The sequence below is a fragment of the Bos taurus genome, chromosome 26 (assembly GCF_002263795.3).
Source record: "Bos taurus isolate L1 Dominette 01449 registration number 42190680 breed Hereford chromosome 26, ARS-UCD2.0, whole genome shotgun sequence".
In the NCBI taxonomy this organism is placed as follows: domain Eukaryota; kingdom Metazoa; phylum Chordata; class Mammalia; order Artiodactyla; family Bovidae; genus Bos; species Bos taurus.
The window spans coordinates 8,527,061-8,547,601 of record NC_037353.1 but is presented as its reverse complement, the minus strand read 5'-3'; the positions used below and the strand labels follow the sequence as shown (position 1 = coordinate 8,547,601).

Genomic DNA, 20,541 nt, shown 5'->3' with positions numbered 1-20,541 from the left:
AGGGTCTCAAAACTTATAAAGGAGGGTTGGCAAGGCATGAGGGGTGGGCTCTGTGGGTCCGGTTCTGCTGCACCCCCACCTCACCTAAACAGAATATTAAAAGCCATTGCTGTACTCAGGATTGTAAGGACTGCGTAGACCAGTAGGATAAATATTTAACATTTTAGCACATTTCTATGTAGCAGCATAAACGCAAATACCTAGTGTGGCCATATTTTGACCTAACTGGACAGGGCCAAAAATACCTAACCCCGCCATCAGTCTGTCTTTGGTATACGTGGAGGCCTTGATGCTCATCCTGTCAGAGAACCAAGGGAGTTGAGTAATAAGGACATAATCATGTACTTTCCTATTACTGCTTTTCTAGCTGATCAGTATTCCCTTTTGAAGAAAAGAGCATAATGGCTGTTATCTACAAGCAATATTTCCCTGTTAATGTTTTAGATCAAAACCTGGTTCTTTCTGAGACGATTCCCCAAATTGTGAAAGATAACAAGAAAAAGGGAAAAGTGTGCTTAAGCAACAAATGGGAACCTGATTTTTTTGTACTTTTTAAAAAGCCCATTGGTTTCTGTGTTGTGGAAGTCTGCCCAACCCCAGACACATTGATTTCTTTCTGGTGGCTTCTCAGGAAGTGGTGGCAGGAAGCTGGCTGGACTCGTTTTTAAAAAATTGAATCCTCTGCCTGGCTCGTGGCCTTGGGGCAGTAATGCTGACTAATGCACGAGTGGAGTTTCGTACATTTTCCACGGATATGAGAAATGTGTTAAGAATTACTTTCATAACTTTGGAAACAGTATTTCTAAAGTAAGTAAGTAAGTAAAATGTGTGTGTGTGTGTGTGCGCGCGCACGCATGGGGCATAGATTTTATCTTTAGGGATTTTGAGTTTTCTTTTTCAATTTGGCTAATTTCTAAAGTGCAAGAGTATTTGTGTTCCAAACAGAGTCTTCCCTTGGAGCCTGTTATTCTTTGCTTGACTTCATAGTGAGTTATAAAATATCATCTCAAGTTCTTCGGCATTCCCAAGATGATTCTCCTGCTCTAAATAATTTTTTATTTCTTGTAGGGGCAAATAAAAGTGAGGATAAGAGAAAACGTTTTTGAGTAAAAAGCAAATCCTTTCCAGTGTGAAAGCAAACTTTAAAATTCTTCTGGCAGTGGCTCATTTATTTTTACAGTACATGAATTAGATGTCTTTGGGGTACAGCTCTCTGTAAGGCAGGGCTTTAACTTGCTGCAGGCACTGAGAAGCCTGACACGAGTCCCCAGAAGATGGATGAGCCAACACCCTGTTGTGTGGAAAGCGAGCACAAAGCTTATGGCCCCAGCACAGCCCAAGTGGGACCTGGCTTTTGGCAGTGGCTGCCGTTGGCTTGGTAACCTTGAAGACATGCATCACACATCTTCTCCACATTCTACAGAACAAAGCTGGAATTGAGATCATACTTGTGTGTGAAGTGTGATTAGTTTTAGCTTCACTTGCCAGAATGGAAGACATATTGGCAAGTTTTGAGAAATAAAAGGAAATGAGGGCAGGCTCAGGTGTTATGGATGTGAGGCATATAGCAGTTCTCGTACCCACATGGGATCAGTATATAAATTAATCAATTGATAGGAATGTCCTATTTCTAGGTCTAGTCTGATTTGGGCTTATGGGAAGTATGCCAACAGTGACAAGTCAGAATGATATCTTTCTTTGAAAGATACAAACTTTTATTATTAAGAGTGGAGTTGCTCAGACTAACTGCTGAAGGAAAATTTCCAAAAGACATTTCTTGTCTGGTCCTCTTTAATCTCTAGAGGATTCATTTTAATTATTAGCATTTGTTGTGGGTACATAATAAATGGGGGGAAGTCTTTTAAATGTGATCCTGAAGGCATGTTGAGTTACAGATAGGCTTAAGGTGATCAGCATATGCCCCAGACCTAAATTATACAACAGATAAAATAGCCTGATTATCCCCTTATTGAAAGGGTCTCTCTCTTTTCTCTCCCTCTCTCTCACATACAGAATTTACTTCAAATAATAAAAAAAAATCTGCTCTACACATTTCTTTCAGAAAGCAAAGTAATAAAAGTAGGACTGAGTAGAACTGAAGATTAGAACTGGGGAGGGAGTCCAAGGATTGCTTCAAAGCTGATGGACCTTGGCCAAGGGCTAATCTTTCCAGTACTTGGTTTCTTCATCTGTACAATGAGCATGATGGTAGAGTCTGTCTCTTGTGGTGTTGTGAGCATTGCTGAGATAGGTGAGTGCCTGGCAAATAGTTAGAGTTCAAATAAATATCAGCTATTCATAGGCAGTTCTAAACTCTCTTACTAAAAGTAAAAACCAAAACAAACCAGAGGCAGAGTGACTGCTTCATTCTCAATCACACAGATGCTGATAGCTGAGCTAAGACTAGGTGTCCCCACCCCTGCCGCCCAGCTCTATTCTCTCGCCTATACATTAATGGCTCACTAATCAGATTTAGAGTACATCACTGACAACTCTGTGAGTCCGTGGTACCCAAGAGGGTCTCCCAAACACTCTCTGTAGGGTGTCATTTCTGGCGCTATTTTTTTCCAAACCTGGAAACGCAGTAGCAGAAGCGGCGGCAGCAGCTGCGGTCTGGGCATCGGCTCCATCAGTGGGGATGCCCAGGGCCTGCAGGGTGTACTCGGCCGCGTATGTCTTTGCTTCATCCACATAGGCACTTAGCTTCGGAGGTGTGAAAGGATGGCTGGAAAGCAGAGTCAGTCAGGGTGCACATTTTATTAATAAATGTGTGCTGCTGAGACAGATGAAAAGCTAAGGCGCTGTATGCTTTTTAAGATAATCGGATAATGGAAATTTGTGTGGGTACTTATCTTTCTTTTTGCTTTTAAACGTTTTAAGTATCTCTGCATGTCGGAATATTTGTGAACTTATTTAGAACATGGGCGGGATGATACTCCTGGAACATACTCGCAACTCATTATAAACCTTTTCTAACATATATGTGAAACATGATGGTTCCTAAAACGTGTAGAAATGCAGGCTCAAGGTAAAATTCTGAAGGTAATAACCACTAACAGAGAGGTTATGTCTTTCGTCCAAGATTTAAATGGCAGACGATGGTGTTATAGGTATAAAATGGTAATTTCATATAGTTCAACCCAAATACTACACAGATAAAAACATGGAAAACAAAACAAAACAAAAAAACATGGGCTATAGTTTTCATTTCTATTCCACTTAGTATCCTCAGTTTTCCATTGGTTAATGAGACTACCCAGTCTTCACTATCTCTGAAATTTAGGGGCTTTGAGATGCTAGTCTCATAGCTGGCACACATATCCCAAATATACATCTCTACATATGCTTTGAATAAAATGGGTCGGTAGTAAGCTTGAATATTTATCTTCTTTAGATAGGGATACATATACACTACATTTACAAGAGACTCTTATTCTAAAATCTAAATGATGAGAAGTTACCCACATGGCAGGATTCTGGCTGGCCAGGGCAGGAATGGTTATTTTGTATAAGAAGAGTTGTCTTTGATCTTGTCCAATGGCAGAGTGAAGTTGATACACAGGTTGTCCCCAGTTATTTTTCTGACAAATTTCTTCCAATATCTACAAGAGTGGGGGAAAAAAAAGTGACTTTTCTTTCAAATGTCACATTTGCATCATTTCTCCAGCTTTCAGGTTTTTAAATTGAATCTTCAGAGTTTAAGCAAATATAAGAAGATATAAAATGCCACTTGGTTTAATGACTCATAAAATTTAAGATGAACTCAATTTGAACTCCATTTAAAATGTTATGTCTATTAATTCATAAAAATTATTTTCACACCATTTATTCTAATATGCTTTTAGTTTAGTCCATTAGCTCTAACTTTTTACCAATACTTTACTTTTACGATTTGATATATTCTTTTTTTTTTTAATTGATATTCCAGCACTGTGTAGCTTGATTTACTCATTATTACTGTGAATCCTTCTTTTTATAATGGGTTAGGAGAAGGCAATGGCACCCCACTCCAGTACTTTTGCCTAGAAAATCCCATGGACGGAGGAGCCTGGTAGGCTGCAGTCCATAGGGTCGCTAGAGTCGGACACGACTGAGCGACTTCACTTTCACTTTTCACTTTCATGTGTTGGAGAAGGAAATGGCAACCCACTCCAGTGTTCCTGCCTGGAGAATCCCAGGGACGGAGAAGCCTGGTGGGCTGCCGTCTATGGGGGGTCGCACAGAGTCGGACACGACTGAAGCGACTTAGCAGCAGCAGCAGCAGAGAAAATAACCTAAGGATTTATTCCTATTTCATGGCATTTGTCATAGGATTTTAACTTTACATTTTCACAAAAATAGAGTTAAAAAGTTTGATGGGTATTTCTTGATGGACATGCATAGATGGGTGTTGATAGTTGCCATGTTTTTGTTTGGCAAAACATCACTTCTGGCTATTTTTACAATGATCTGATTTTTAGAAGCTGCCTTCTGTCGTTACTCCAAACCAAATCTTTCCTAACGGCACATATTTTCTTCATCCTGAAACCATTTTTTTTTGTTGGCCCACACGCCCTGATGCTCCCACTGGGCAGCAGATTCAGTAAACTGTGCAACATAAGGCATAAATCTGAAAAAATAACTCCCGGGGTAGAACTGTTCCCTAGACTGAGTCCATGGATCTTATCTCATTCGCTCAAACACTCATCCAGCAGCAATGGCACATTTTCTTGTTTATTAAACTTTTAGGTTGTTTCTATTTCCTCTACTAACTTTTGCTTTTTAGTACTCTTAGCTTTGTAGCATCTTTTTTCATCTACAAAGTGTTCTCTAAGGTTCCAGGGCAATAGCCAGTTACTTGAGCTAGTAGATATTTCGCCTGCTTGTTTATGCCCATCGTGCAGACACGTGTAAAGGATTTTAACTCTAACCCCTGACTTGCAGGGCAGCCCTAGTACCTCTGCTCTTCTTGTTGGAAGTTCATAACCCCTCCAAGAATTTGTCAAGGCTCCATCTAGGCTGGTTGGTGGCGGCATGAGCCTTAATTTCTAAGCCATAGTTGCAGAAATTCAGAGAGATTAATTTTTAAAGCTTTCATTAGTTCATAGAGATGGTTACTGATGGTACTATAAAGCATGACCAATTTCTCACCTGGGTTAATATAAAAGCGGAGATCATTACACACTCTATAGTAGCTCTTAGAACTATTACATAGAATTTATGACAATGATGGGGCTTCATATGAGACATGGGTTCAGTTTCTGGGTCAGGAAGATCCCCTGAAGGAGGGCATGGCAACACATTCTAGTATTCGTGCCTGAGAATCCCATGAACAGAGGAGCTAAGAGGGCTACCATCCATGGTGTCACAAAAAGTCAGACATGGCTGAAGTGACTTAGCATGCAGCATGCACATGGCAATGATTCTTTTTTTTCCGTAAAATGTTTCTGGATACCCCAGTACTTTAATTAGATTGCTTATTTTAGGTTTTAACCCAAGATATATTGGATGACTAGCTCTTGTGTTTTCTCAACAAAGCTCCATCATTGTACTTAACTAGATTTTATTGGAGTTATTTATGTGTCAGGATCCTCTCACTGGATTGCCATATGATTTTTGATGGCAAGAATTATGTTATATTTGCTTTTCCATCTTTAGCTCCTAGCATAATATTTGGTGCATAATGCTGGCCCCTCAAATGGTTTTAAACAGACACATTAATACTGTTTACTACTCTAATGGGCATCCTTAAAAAAAAAATTACCTGGGGAGGGTTGCAGAAACTATAGATGAGCTCCTTTATATGTATAAGAAAGCTATTAATCCTACCAAAAATAATCAACCAAAAAAAAAAAAAAAAAGAAACCATTCAAGATGAGCTTTTAGAAAATCAAGTTTTCTACTCGATTGTAATCATAAGGCTACTTCTATAAATTTGGGGCTTATACCTTTGGGGTGGGAGTCAGAAAGTTTCCTTTAGGATGTGCAAACTGTCAACTCGATATTGATTATTCAGCCAAAGTATCTTTGCAGAGCCCAACACATAATGCACATCCAGAGGGAACAGTCTGAGAGTTAACACAGATACCGTTTTGTTTTATTTTTAACCCTGCGAGTCAGTTTCCATACTGGAACAACTGTTATAGCTTTAAATTTTCCAATAATAAAAATCATACCCTCATGCAGGACTATGGAAACTTAAAACTGTGAAATGAAAGCAAAAAAATTTACCATAAAGCCACTGCCCAAATATAATCACTGTAGAAGACTTGATTTGATATAACTGATGGCATATCATAGTTAATATGAGTAATGATACACCATAGATTGCACGGTGTTTTCACTTTAACAGTGTTTCCAAGAAAAGATGTTCTAATGAATCTACTCATTCCCTGTTGTGAGTGCTCTTCATTTGCTAATCAACCTTGCTTTAATTTGTTTTCTTTTAAAGTACTGGTAGATAATTCTTAGTAGTACTCAGGATTTTTGCATTTCAATGGATGATTATTTAAGATGTCAAATTTTATAATTAAGAAAAACCAGAAAGAGTCTGAAGTAGACCAGTGGTATTCAGTGCCCACTGTAGTCTCACAATATGTTATGTTGATTGGTCACTTTATCCATGTAATAAAACAAAAGAAAACAAGACAACAGCCCCAGGTAGGAATCAAGTCAAACCCATTGATGAATGGTGAATGATCGTCTTTGACCCAAGTTATTCAAACTATCCAAGCTGCCTCTGGAATAACACTACATACCTGGGGAGCAAGTTTAATTCCTTGAGGCTTTAAAGTGACAGGATTCATCGGGGTGAGCTCCATCCCAGGTAAAAGGTCATAGAGTTTGTCTTCTCTCTTGTCTCCTTTGACCTGGTATCCCCGGCCCAGGCCTGTGTAAGCCAAATAGCCACGGCCGCCCAGGCCTCTCACTCCCGCAGCCCCTACAGGTACATTCATGTAAATTTCTAGGAATGTAAGAAGGCATTAAACTGAATCAAACCACCAGAAAATCACCCTGAATCTTACTGTAATGGAAAAGTTAGCCCAAGTCACATTGATTATTGCCCTGAAGATGGATAGAAAACTCCAGGATTCTAATGTAATGAAACTCAACATAATACAGCATTTACCATAGGCATCTTTTTTTTTTTTTTAAAAAAAAACTGTATATAAAAGAAAGCAATACTATCAAAGCTATGGATAAGTACACATGCCACTTTAAAACTTGGGTATAGAGAATATTTTTGCAATTTCTGTCTTCAGTTAATTTTGTGTTGACATTTTTTTGTAGACTAATAAATGTTGGGAGGTATATATTTTCACATTTCACAGTGTAATATGACCACATGTATTAAAATAAGTCTTGCCTTTGTGTCTTTGACCAGTAAATTAGAAATGAATTCTAGTTTCCCTAATGTTACATTCCTGATGACTTGTTGGAAAACCAATGTTTAGAAAATGTGTTTTAAAATACACCATTTTCTTATATTCTATTAATGTGAGGCTTAAATTTCCGTTGAGTTTCATTAATAGATTACTTTTGATTTTTTGTTTTGCCACATTGCTACTTTGATTTCCTATTAGTGTTGTAAAGAGATAAAAAGTTGATTACCCTTCATCCATGAATATCATTCATTGATTTCTTTCTTGTTATAAGACAGGTATTTTTCCCCTTGGAGTACAGTTTGTTTTTTTCCTACATTACAACTGGTTGACAACTTATATTAATGTAGGGATTGTTTGATGATGTGATTTTAGATGATAAATGTACAATGGTTTAATGACATAATTTGTCATCAAACATATAAAAAGTTTGTCCTGAATGGATTTCCTTCAGGAAAAGGTTCCTAAAGGTTTCTTTTATATTACAACTTTGGGTGAAGTGATTGTATTATGAGTATGGAACTTTCAAGGCAGTTGAAGACTAGAACTCCTAGGATGGCCAATTCAGTTCTCCTGAAAAATAGTAAAACACAGTAAGATAATTGTTTCCACAGTAATCTGGATATGCCCCTTGCTTCTAGTCAAACCCAAGAATAGATTTAAGTACACAGTTTGTTGTTGAATTGCCCAGACTGTTGTCATATTTGGAAGACAGAATTGAGATTCTGTTGGCATTGATTCCTAGCAGAACCATTCTGAAGGATCCCATTAGGCAAAATCAAGACAGTTTCTTGAAAAAATGCTTTCCTTATCTTTGATATTTTTGTGAAATAACTGAGCTCAGAGAACTGCTTGAACATTTGGAATTCTCATAGGATTCAGTAGGAAAGATTTGTTTGGCAATGAGATTGAGAGTTGTTTATTTATTTATTTTTTCTATCTGGACTTTTACTATTTAGTTCCCCATATCCTGGAGAAACAAGTTGATTTCCCTAGTAATGTGGCGTTTTGGAAGGCATTGTACATATTTCTCAGGGGAGGTCAGAGGACAGCATCTCATGTATCTGTTAGAATATATTTATGATAATTTGGGATTTATATGTGGACACGATGGCACTGAGTCACCATCCAATCCCATGTCTTGAAATGTGAGGTGGTTGGTTTCCACTGAACAATACTGCTCCCATGTGAAAGTTTTGTAATGAGTCACATATGTTTGTAATATGGTAGTACAATGACAAGGAAGAAACTAGTAATTGTAGATTTGAATTTTAGTGTGTGCATATTTTATGGGCCTATGCAGTGATCAAATGCATACCTTAAATTCATTTACACTGTATTCTGACCAAGTTTTTCAATAACCAGTTGTAATGTGAAAAAAGATTCCTAGGAAAGGAAAAATATTAATGTAATATTTGATTTTCAATAAGCAATTTTCCAGTTCTTTTCTCCCAGTAGACTCATCCAATTAGACATAACTTAGACACAAGTCTATTGCAATACACATAATTTGAAATTGCAGAGCTTCATCTAAGACAAGAGCTGATTAATGTTACCTCTAACAGAAGGGGCCCGGATAATGGCCCTGTTGCCAAGATGTCCTTTGGTGGTTGGGAAATGAAGGCTGGGAATCGCTGTGTAGGCCTGGGGGGCATAGAAGACAGGCGCTCCAAGGTAGGTGGTGGTGGGATCATAAACATGGCCCAAAGAGTAGGTATACTCTCCCTGCAACATGGCGCCCCTTCCACCCGTTCCTCGGGTGTACCTAACGTAACTGTCCTTGTCCACTGGTTTGGCTAGGGTCACTTCAATGGGGGACCCGTCCAGCACCTGTTGTAGACAGTAAGGAAAAAGCATGTGAGAAGATATGAAGACAACCAGGTGTGGCTGAGTCCTAGTAACACATCTTCTTCTAAGGGTTAGTCTATTTGCTGCTATGTGTACTCTTTCACTTATCTGTTTGAATGGAAAATGTTGCCTGTCACGTCAGTAAACAAAGGATGTTGCAGCCATCACGTTACAGCTGCCCCCAGTGGTGACCTCGAAGGAACTCAGGATGGGAAAGAACAGGACACTGGCTCTAGATAGCTGAGGTGCATATCAAAGGAGTGATTTCAGTGAGCCCAGACTCTTGCATCTTCCCATACACTGAAAAGTGCTAAATTCCTTAACTTGAGATATCAGGTTTTCTTTACCAGGTATCTTTTGTTGTTCTAACTACCTGGTCTTTGTTGCAAAACTTCTATATATCTGGCTCCTCTCTTACCTCTTCAGAGTAGTCCTTTATAACTATTGAGAGGCTGTCTCCCAGGCTGCAAGTCCTCAGAATATCCTCAAAATGAAACAGTTCTCAACTTGTAGGTTGTGTAATTTTTCCAGTCAACATATGCATCATCTTTTCATAGGTTCTTGTTTTGTGTGCCAGTTGAGTTTTCCCTGAATGGTTTGTTGGTAAATTGCATATAATCTGTCAACAGGCCAATAATTGGCCACTGCCTATTGACATATTAGTTACAAATCTATTAACTGAATACAGTTACTGAGACAGAATTATGTAATATTTTTATGGGATGTATTTTAAAATACATACGTATATAATTACATAATTCTAAGAAATTTTAGGTTAATTATGGGTGGAATATAATCTCCAGTACCTAGCACAGTGCAATGAAGATGAAAGGAGATCAATAAAATATCTTATCAATTGTTCACACTTTGTTATGGGGAGCCTAGTCAGGCCTTTCCAGTTGCCAGCCAGCTAAGTGTCTTACTCTTTGGAGCTACATAATAGCTGAGTTTGTACTGGAAAAGAAGAGAGGCTTAAAAGTAGGACCCTACTTAAGGAAGTGAAATCACTGAGTACTGCATTTGTCCTCTATAGATATTTACTTAAGAAGCAAACTTTTGATCTGCTAAACAAACAGGAATAGCAGGTCAGTACTAAAGTTTCTCAAGTCAGGTGCTACTTAAAACTTGTCTTCAAAAATTTTTGAAGTGGTTCTTTTCTGATACAACTTTTTTTTTACATTTTGCAAACAGATCTGGATGATGAAAATAATGGCCATGTGTAGATCTACAAGTGTGATTTGCTTTTTTATGTGTTGTTTGCATACATAAGAGACAAAGATGGCTCTCAACAATTACTTGATACATTGATATATTTACTATCAAGAGACAAGGTGTTTTGAGGAGGCATAGCTTCTTTCAAATAAGAATATTATTTTTTTTAATAAAGAAAAGAATTATTAAGTGTTCTTGCAAATATTCCCTTTCACAGCAGCTGATGATTTCATGGGTGATTCAGTGGTTCCTGGATCACTGATGTCTGCTGGACAAAGTTCATGCTTTATGATCACCCTGATCATTTGGGATCAGCCTCTTGTTCCTAGTTACATGTAGGAGATACCCCTCGTCCAAGGTAAGGAGCAATGGCTGCACTTTGCTGGAGCAGCCGTGAAGAGATACCCCACGCCCAAGGTAAGAGAAACCCAAGTAAGATGGTGGTTGTTGCAAGAGGGCATCAGAGGGCAGACACACTGAAACCATACTCACAGAAAACTAGTCAATCTAATCACACTAGGACCACAGCCTTGTCTAACTCAATGAAACTAAGTCATGCCTGTGGGGCAACCCAAGATGGGCGGGTCATGGTGGAGAGATCTGACAGAATGTGGCCCACTAGAGAAGGGAATGGCAAACCACTTCAGTATTCTTGCCTTGAGAAGCCCATGAACAGTATGAAAAGGCAAAATGATAGGATACTGAAAGAGAAACTCCCCAGGTCAGTAGGTGCCCAATATGCTACTGGAGATCAGTGGAGAAATAACTCCAGAAAGAATGAAGGGGTAGAGCCAAAGCAAAAAGAATACCCAGCTGTGGATGTGACTGGTGACAGAAGCAAGGTCCAATGCTGTAAAGAGCAATATTGCATAGGAACCTGGAATGTCAGGTCCATGAATCAAGGCAAATTGGAAGTGGTCAAACAAGTGATGGCAAGAGTGAATGTCGACATTCTAGGAATCAGCAAACTGAAATGGACTGGAATGGGTGAATTTAACTCAGATGACCATTATATCTACTACTGCGGGCAGGAATCCCTCAGAAGAAATGGAGTGGCCATCATGGTCAACAAAAGAGTCTGAAATGCAGTACTTGGATGCAATCTCAAAAATGACAGAATGATCTCTGTTCATTTCCAAGGCAAACCATTCAATATCACAGTAATCCAAGTCTATGCCCCAACCAGTAATGCTGAAGAAGCTGAAGTTGAACGGTTCTATGAAGACCTACAAGACCTTTTAGAACTAACACCCAAAAAAGATGTCCTTTTCATTATAGGGGACTGGAATGCAAAAGTAGGAAGTCAAGAAACACCTGGAGTAACAGGCAAATTTGGCCTTGGAATATGGAATGAAGCAGGGCAAAGACTAATAGAGTTTTGCCAAGAAAATGCACTGGTCATAACAAACACCTTCTTCCAAGAACACAAGAGAAGACTCTACACATGGACATCACCAGATGGTCAACACCGAAATCAGATTGATTATATTCTTTGCAGCCAAAGATGGAGCAGCTCTATACAGTCAGTAAAAACAAGACGAGGAGCTGACTGTGGCTCAGACCATGAACTCCTTATTGCTAAATTCAGACTTAATTGAAGAAAGTAGGGAAAACCACTAGACCATTCAGGTATGACCTAAATCAAATCCCTTATGATTATACAGTGTCAGTGAGAAATAGATTTAAAGACCTAGATCTGATAGATAGATTGTCTGATGAACTATGGAATGAGGTTCGTGACATTCTACAGGAGACAGGGATCAAGACCATCCCCATGGAAAAGAAATGCAAAAAAGCAAAATGCCTGTCTGGGGAGGCCTTACAAATAGCTGTGAAAAGAAGAGAAGTGAAAAGCAAAGGAGAAAGGAAAGATATAAACATCTGAATGCAGAGTTCCAAAGAATAGCAAGAAGAGATAAGAAAGCCTTTTTCAGCGATCAATGCAAAGAAATAGAGGAAAACAACAGAATGGGAAAGACCAGAGATCTCTTCAAGAAAATTAGAGATACCAAGGGAACATTTCATGCAAGGATGGGCTCTATAAAGGACAGAAATGGTATGGACCTAACAGAAGCAGAAGATATTAAGAAGAGATGGCAAGAACACACAGAAGAACTGTACAAAAAAGATCTTCACGACCCAGATAATCACGATGGTGTGATCACTCACCTAGAGCCAGACATCCTGGAATGTGAAGTCAAGTGGGCCTTAGAAAGCATCACTACGAACAAAGCTAGTGGAGGTGATGGAATTCCAGTGGAGCTCTTTCAAATCCTGAAAGATGATGCTGTGAAAGTGCTGCACTCAATATGCCAGCAAATTTGGAAAACTCAGCAGTGGCCACAGGACTGGAAAAGGTCAGTTTTCATTCCAATCCCAAAGAAAGGCAATGCCAAAGAATGCTCAAACTACCGCACAATTGCACTCATCTCACACGCTAATAAAGTAATGCTCAAAATTCTCCAAGCCAGGCTTCAGCAATATGTGAACTGTGAACTTCCTGATGTTCAAGCTGGTTTTAGAAAAGGCAGAGGAACCAGAGATCAAATTGCCAACATCCACTGGATCATGGAAAAAGCAAGAGAGTTTCAGAAAAACATCTATTTCATCTATTTCTGCTTTATTGACTATGCCAAAGCCTTTGACTGTGTGGATCACAATAAACTGTGAAAAATTCTGAAAGAGATGGGAATACCAGAACACCTGATCTGCCTCTTGAGAAATTTGTATGCAGGTCAGGAAGCAACAGTTAGAACTGGACATGGAACAACAGACTGGTTCCAAATAGGAAAAGGAGTATGTCAAGGCTGCATATTGTCACCCTGTTTATTTAACTTATATGCAGACCACATCATGAGAAATGCTGGATTGGAAGAAACACAAGCTGGAATCAAGATCGCCAGGAGAAATATCAATAACCTCAGATATGCAGATGACACCACTCTTATGGCAGAAAGTGAAGAGGAACTAAAAAGACTGTGAAAGTGAAAGTGGAGAGTGAAAAAGTTGGCTTAAATCTCAACATTCAGAAAACGAAGATCATGGCATCTGGTCCCATCACTTCATGGGAAATAGATGGGGAAACAGTGGAAACAGTGTCAGACTTTATTTTTCTGGGCTCCAAAATCACTACAGATGGTGACTGCAGCCATAAAATTAAAAGACACTTACTCCTTGGAAGGAAAGTTATGACCAACCTAGATAGCATATTCAAAAGCAGAGACATTACTTTGCCAACAAAGGTTCGTCTAGTCAAGGCTATGGTTTTTCCTGTGGTCATGTATGGATGTGAGAGTTGGACTGTGAAGAAGGCTGAGCACCGAGGAATTGATGCTTTTGAACTGTGGTGTTGGAGAAGACTCTTGAGAGTCCCTTGGACTGCAAGGAGATCCAACCAGTCCATTGTGAAGGAGATCAGCCCTGGGATTTCTTTGGAAGGAATGATGCTAAGGCTGAAACTCCAGTACTTTGGCCACCTCATGGGAAGAGTTGACTCATTGGAAAAGTCTCTGATGCTTGGAGGGATTGAGGGCAAGAGGAGAAGGGGATGACAGAGGATGAGATGGGTGGATGGCATCACTGATTCGATGGACATGAGTTTCAGTGAACTCCGGGAGTTGGTGATGCACAAGGAGGCCTGGCGTGCTGCGATTCAGGGGGTTGTAAGAGTCGGACACGACTAAGTGACTGATCTGATCAGACCCTACTTTTTAGTAGCAGGAATCAGTATCAAATATCTTAGGTCAAACACACACAGAGAGAGAATTCAGCTCATATTCTACCATATTATATTGATGTTGATGTAATTAGAAGAAACAGACTTGGAGTATTAAAGAAATACCTTGAATGTAATTCTTTGTCTTTGTTCCTGTCTTAAGAAAGATAAGATACCTAAATAGGTCTGTACTTACAGGCACTTTTATATCAAGAGATGTTTTGATATATATATCAAAACATTCTATATCAAGATGATCTCTTCTATATCAAGAGATGTTAGCGACATGATTCTTTACTGAAAAGTTAGATTTCTTACTGTAATAGACTTTGTCCTGCATGCCTCTGCTCCTTTACAGTGTTCTAAACCAAGTATTGTATTTACTTATTTTGTTTAGGTGTTTCAAGGTCTAGAACAATATCATATTAACCTGTATAGCCCCAAGCCCAGCGAGATTTCTTCCTCATTGTAGACATTCACAGGTATTTGTAGAATAAATGAATAATCACGTGCAAAGCTCAGTTCATCACCTTTCTGTCTAAATAGGTTTCCCTGCCTGACTTCCCTAACATCATTATCCTGGTTCTCTGTATTGAAAACCTAAAATGACTCATCCTTCTTTCCCACCGCTCTATCCAATCAGTTCCTGGATCCTTTGAATTCACCCTGCATAGTTCTGTGTAGAGCTTTCTCCTACATTCCATTCTCACCCTCATTCAAGCCCTTATTTCTTCCCATTTGAGTGACTTTAATAGTTATTTAACTAGTTCCAATTACATCTCTCTCCCTATTCTATGAAACTTCAATTCTTAATAGGTTGATTTCCCTAAATTGTTAATGGGATCATTACTTCACTGAACAAAAAACTTTAAAGCCTCACCTTGTCTAATAGATTAAATATAAATATCCGTATGGATACTTAAAAACTTTCATAGTTCTAGGCAAACTTACTTTTGCTTTTCCCATATCACATTACAGTTAAGTATTATTATAATATTTAATATATATATTTAATAATAACATTGAATGTGTATTTAACTATATAATACATGTATACATTGTTATAAAAATATCCAGCCATAGGTTTCCCTGATAGCTCAGTCGGTAAAGAATCTGCCTGCAGTGCAGGAGACCCAGGTTCGATCCTTGGATCACGAAGATCCCCTAGAGAAGGAAATGTCAACCCACTCCAGTATTCTTGCCTGGAAAGCCCTATGGACAGAGAAGCCTGGCAGGCTACAGTCCATGGGGTAGCAAGAGTCAGACACAATTTAGTGACTAAACCACCATAAATATGCCAGCTGCAAAAATTGGAAACAGTTTGAATACTTTTCCACTATGATGATTCCAATGCAATTATTTAGCATTTAATTTACCATGGTCCCTTCTTTGCAAGCATCATGTATCCTCAGAAATGTTTTCAAAGTGAGAAACTAATCTATCACATTTTTTCAAAGAAATATTATTATGACACTAAATGTAATTATCAATGAAGAAGAAATAATATTTTGCTTCCTAGACATATATTTAAATATGCATTAATATTTTGCTTTCAAGTTTTCTTTTTGTGTTTTGGAGTCAGTAGTCTCCCCTACTGGAGAAGGCAATGGCACCCACTCCAGAACTCTTGCCTGGAGAGTCCCATGGACAGAGGAGCCTGGTGGGCTGCAGTCCATGGAGTTGCAAAGAGTCGGACACGACTGAGCGACTTCACTTTCACTTTTCACTTTCATGCATTGGAGAAGGAAATGGCAACCCACTCCAGTGTTCCTGCCTGGAGAATCCCAGGGACGGGGGATCCTGGTGGGCTGCCGTCTATGGGGTTGCACAGAGTCGGACACGACTGAAGCGACTTAGCAGCAGCAGCAGCAGTCTCCCTTACTATGCAGCCCCCACACCACCCTCCCCCCACAGCAGGATTCACACAGTTCTGTAGACCAGGAATAGCTCAGAAGCCCAGGCCCCACTATGTCTGAAGGCCTTGTGCAGAGACCCTCTATTTGCCCTGTAGATCCACTCCCCATTGGCTGCCAACCTCCAAGCCCCCACAGGGAGTTCTGCACGGCTCCCCTTCAGGGCTCCTGGGCCTTGCAGATTATGATTGAATTTGGTCAACGGGGAGGCCTGGCCAGAGGTTGGTGGGAGAGAGAGCAGCAAGTGTGAGCTATTTCTTCTCTTGGCTCCTTCTCTGTGAGGTGACCTTGGCCTGAATATGTCCACTGGCCAAAGTTCATTACTTCTCTCAATAAGATCTGCTCTTTACAATCCTCTCTCCTTTAGGTTTCCTGTTACTTCTCTAGTCCTTTGTCTCCTTGGCTCGAGGAGTGCACGAGCCCCAGGCTCCTGCACAGTCTCTCTTAATTCTCCTGCCCCAGGCTCATATCCTTATAGTTAGTCCCTTTGCCAACTGTCTCCTATTAGGATTTACCAGTGCAAGGCCTGGCAGGTGAAACAGCCCTGTGATCATTCTATTCATAGCAAGGCAATCCATCTTTACTGTTCTCCAATTATACTTTGCTCTTTACAAATTCTATGCCTCTGTCTGAGATTACCTCTCCTTTGCCATGTTTTGTTATTTTTTCCTTTTGGAATTCTTCCCAAGTGTCATGGCTTCTCTTAAATATTATCTTTTCGCATCTATGAAGATTTTCTGATTCTTTATAACCCACTCCTCTTTGAACACTGTCACCACTTAACCATTTTTTCTTTAAACACAATTTATCTGACTGGACTTTGTAAAGGTATTTGAGTACTTATCTTAATCCTCAGTTGACTTTTAGCCCTTTGATAAGCATCTTTGGTTTGATCCTTTAAGTATTCCAAACAATATTTAGCATGATAAATGGTTTACAGAAGATTTTCAATATTATGGGATTAATAAGTTAATGTTATACTGGTTTCTATATATAAATCATAAGTTAGAATATAATATTACTTTTTCCCCAGAGCTTACTCTTGGCAAGGTGAAGAGATTCCAAGCTTTCCAGACTTGGAATATAAAACTATAAGAGCAGAATGATAACTTTGACATCTTGTCAGATCATCAGTCTCCAAAATACTATCTTACAAAGGTTATAATTTCTTTGAAATAATGAGAGAAAACTGAAACTGGGAAAATCACCTTGGGATACTCCATTCCAACTCTCTCTTTCTAAAAAAATTGAGGGCCAGTGACTTGTCCAGATCAGCCAAAATTAGAGATAGAATTGGACATATAAGCTGCCTCTCATTGAATTTTCCATCACCCTTTTGTTCATCTTAGATGGATTAAGGCAGCTGTGTCAGAGATGGAGGAAGCCTGAGCGGGATGGACTTGTAGGTCTGTTCTCCTGAATGAAACCTCCACAACACACTTCGGTGGAATCGGTACATAGTTTTTCTTTGTGCTTCATTACCTTCCCATTTAAAGCTTTCATAGCCTCCACTGCATCTTCTCGGTTAGTGAAGTGCACAAACGCATAGTCTCGGATTTTCTTCACCCTTTCCACAGCACCTGGAAGCAGAGTGAAGGTAGCTCTCTCAGCAAACCTGAGACAGCGCTGAACATGATACACTTAAACATTCAGCTTGCAAGAATCTTTTTTTTTTGGAGATTTAGTATTTAAAGAGCCCATTGAGAATATTTCCTGTGTTCAGGTTTAAAATTCTGCATATTCAGCAAAAGATTTTGTTTGTAATTTTTTAATAACACTTATGTTCTGCCTTATTATGTATATATTTATTTATGGATTTGTTTTTCCATTTCCTAGATCTTTGAGGATAGAAGGGTATCTTTTTCAGTATATTATATAAAGGATAGTAATTTATACATGGTAAAATATTTGTTGAGTTGAACTCAATTATTGGTCATCATATATTTAGGTAATTACCTTTTTAAATTTTATGGCTCTTTCCTCAGAAAGACATCTTGACTCCTTTGATTTGTACAATAAAATTTTAGAGTTAGAAGAGACTTAGCAATAATTTAATTTTTAATTCGTCTTACCTTTATTTGTTTTCAACTTAAAGATTCTGAATCTAAATCTCTGACAAAGTAAGTGAAATTTATGAACTCACATTGCTAGGAACTAGAACTCAGATCTCTCATCTGCTTATCTCATTTGATCAAAACAAACAAACAAAAATTCTGAAAGTACATCTGAGAACCAAGATAGTTTCTTACCATGCTGGTTTAAAATATCAAAGGTTGGAAACAATGTACATATCCACTAATCCTACTAGAGGAATCTCTTTAATAGAAGTATTCACACATGTGCAAAAGGATCATGCGTAAGAATATTAATAACACTAGTCAGATGAAATAGCAAAATAAAACAACTTAATGTCCATTTTCATGAGAGTGATTAAATCTGGTACATTTGTATTAAATAATACTAAGAAGTCTTTAAAGAGAACAAATAGGCTCGTGTATACTTACATGGAAACCTTCAGAACCTGTTGTTAAATCTAAAAAGTTACAATATAGTAAGTGTAATATTATAGCATTTATATTTATAAAATCCCAACCCACATATATGTTGCACATAAATATGAATATACACACAGAAAGAGAACTGAAACGATCAAGATTGAATTGTTAATAGGTGTTAGCTCAGGAGAAGATCCTGATGCTGGGAGAGATTGAAGGCAAAAGGAGAAGAGGGCAGCAGAGAATGAAATGGTTGGAAAGCATCACCAACTCAATGGACATGAACTTGGACAAACTCCAGGAGATAGTGAGGGACAGAAAGGCCTGGAGTGCAGCAGTCCATGGGATTGCAAAGAATCAGACACAATTTAGTGACTGACCAACAACAGGAATGGGGAAAAAAGTTGGGGAGGATAAAGGGGACTTTCAAATTTTAATTTTCATTCTTTGGTGTTTTTACAAATATTTGCAATATGATATATATTCTTTGTGTAATAAAAAAACAACAAATCAACCTAACCTATTATTATGTAGAGGGACTGCTGTACATGTTGATGGACATGTGTAAAAATAAAGTTCTACCAAGATGGTTGAACTTTAGATTTTACATTTTATTATTAAAATGTCCTTGCTTACTCAATTTTAAAAATAGAACTTTTGCCTAAAGATAGAAACTTGTTTAATATTAATTTGTTAGTTTACCATGCAAATTATCCTTTTTCGGTTAGTCACTTGGGTATATTTTGAGCACTCAGGTTTTCTTCCATCCTTAGTTTCCAGGGACAACCGAGGATGGGACCCTATGCCAGGGAGGATCAGAAAAGGATATGTCTTCTCCTTTTTCCCTCTCACTGTCAAAGTTCAGTTATCTACCCTCTTAGATTCAACGTCATGAAGATAATTTGAGTTTCTACTCTGCTACAAACTGTCTTCCTTTGAAATAATGATAGGATGCTAATGTAAAAATAATTTTAAAACATTGTGATGCTTCTTTTTCCCCTCAGTATTTGATTCTTTACTTCTTATGACAGTGGTTGTACAGAACAAAGTTATATGGCTAAGTTGAGAAAATAAAGGTATTTGAGACCATGAACCATGCAGATATGTAATTAACTGCATTGCAAACGTGGTCTCTTTATTCCTTCAGTATCAGGTTGGAGTAATTATTGTGACTTAACCTCATGCTTTTCTTGGGTATTAACAGGTAAAAGATGGGCCAGTGAGGACCTCTACCTTCCCGGTCTTTGCTCCATTCACTCTGCAGTGCCATCCTCCAGCTAGTCTGTTAGCTGCCAGAGGCATCTTGGTATTGTCCTTATCTAGTTCCTGCATTTGGAGAAGGCACTGGCGACCCACTCCAGTACTCTTGCCTGGAAACCTCCATGGATGGAGGAGCCTGGTAGGCTGCAGTCCGTGGGATCGCTGAGTTGAATATGACTGAGGGACTTCACTTTCACTTTTCACTTTCACGCATTGGAGAAGGAAATGGCAACCCACTCCAGTGTTCTTGCCTGGAGAATCCCAGGGACGGGAAAGCCTGGTGGGCTGCTGTCTATGGGGTCGCACAGAGTAGGACATGACTGACGTGACTTAGCAGCAGTTCCTGCATAGTATTTTGTGCACAGGGGCTGCTGCTGCTGCTGCTGAGTCACTTCAGTCGTGTCCGACTCTGCGTGACCCCATAGACGGCAGCCCAACAGGCTCCCCTGTCCCTGGGATTCTCCAGGCAAGAACACTGGAGTGGGTTGCCATTTCCTTCTCCAGTGCATGAAAATGAAAAGTGAAAGGGAAGTTGCTCAGTCGTGCCTGACTCTTAGTGACCCCATGGACTGTAGCTATTCAATGAATATTCCTGGAATGAGCAAATATTTTAGTCAATTCATATTCTGTTATCATTCACATTAGTTAGGTGGCATTTCAGATGATAATAGATTTTGGTGTACTCAAATTCTACTTGCAGATATTGAAATCAGCTTGTGTTTTTTGAACAATAATGC

General features: G+C 39.0%; 1 protein-coding gene across 3 annotated transcripts in view; it reads right to left on the bottom strand.

Moving 5' to 3' along the window:
- Window positions 1-20,541, bottom strand: part of A1CF (APOBEC1 complementation factor) — a 99,689-nt gene that overhangs the window by 7,501 nt on the left and 71,647 nt on the right. The window contains exons 7-12 of one of the 3 annotated variants that reach the window (XM_015460592.3): window positions 17,532-17,629; window positions 8,918-9,191; window positions 6,738-6,943; window positions 3,466-3,602; window positions 2,574-2,725; window positions 246-298 (exon numbers count right to left, since the gene is read on the bottom strand). In XM_015460592.3, coding sequence (XP_015316078.1) covers window positions 294-298; window positions 2,574-2,725; window positions 3,466-3,602; window positions 6,738-6,943; window positions 8,918-9,191; window positions 17,532-17,629 — 872 coding nt within the window. In that variant the 3' untranslated portion in view covers window positions 246-293. The remainder of the gene's footprint in view (window positions 1-245; window positions 299-2,573; window positions 2,726-3,465; window positions 3,603-6,737; window positions 6,944-8,917; window positions 9,192-17,531; window positions 17,630-20,541) is intronic. The other 2 variants (XM_005225372.5, XM_005225375.5) reach the window with 2 other exon arrangements.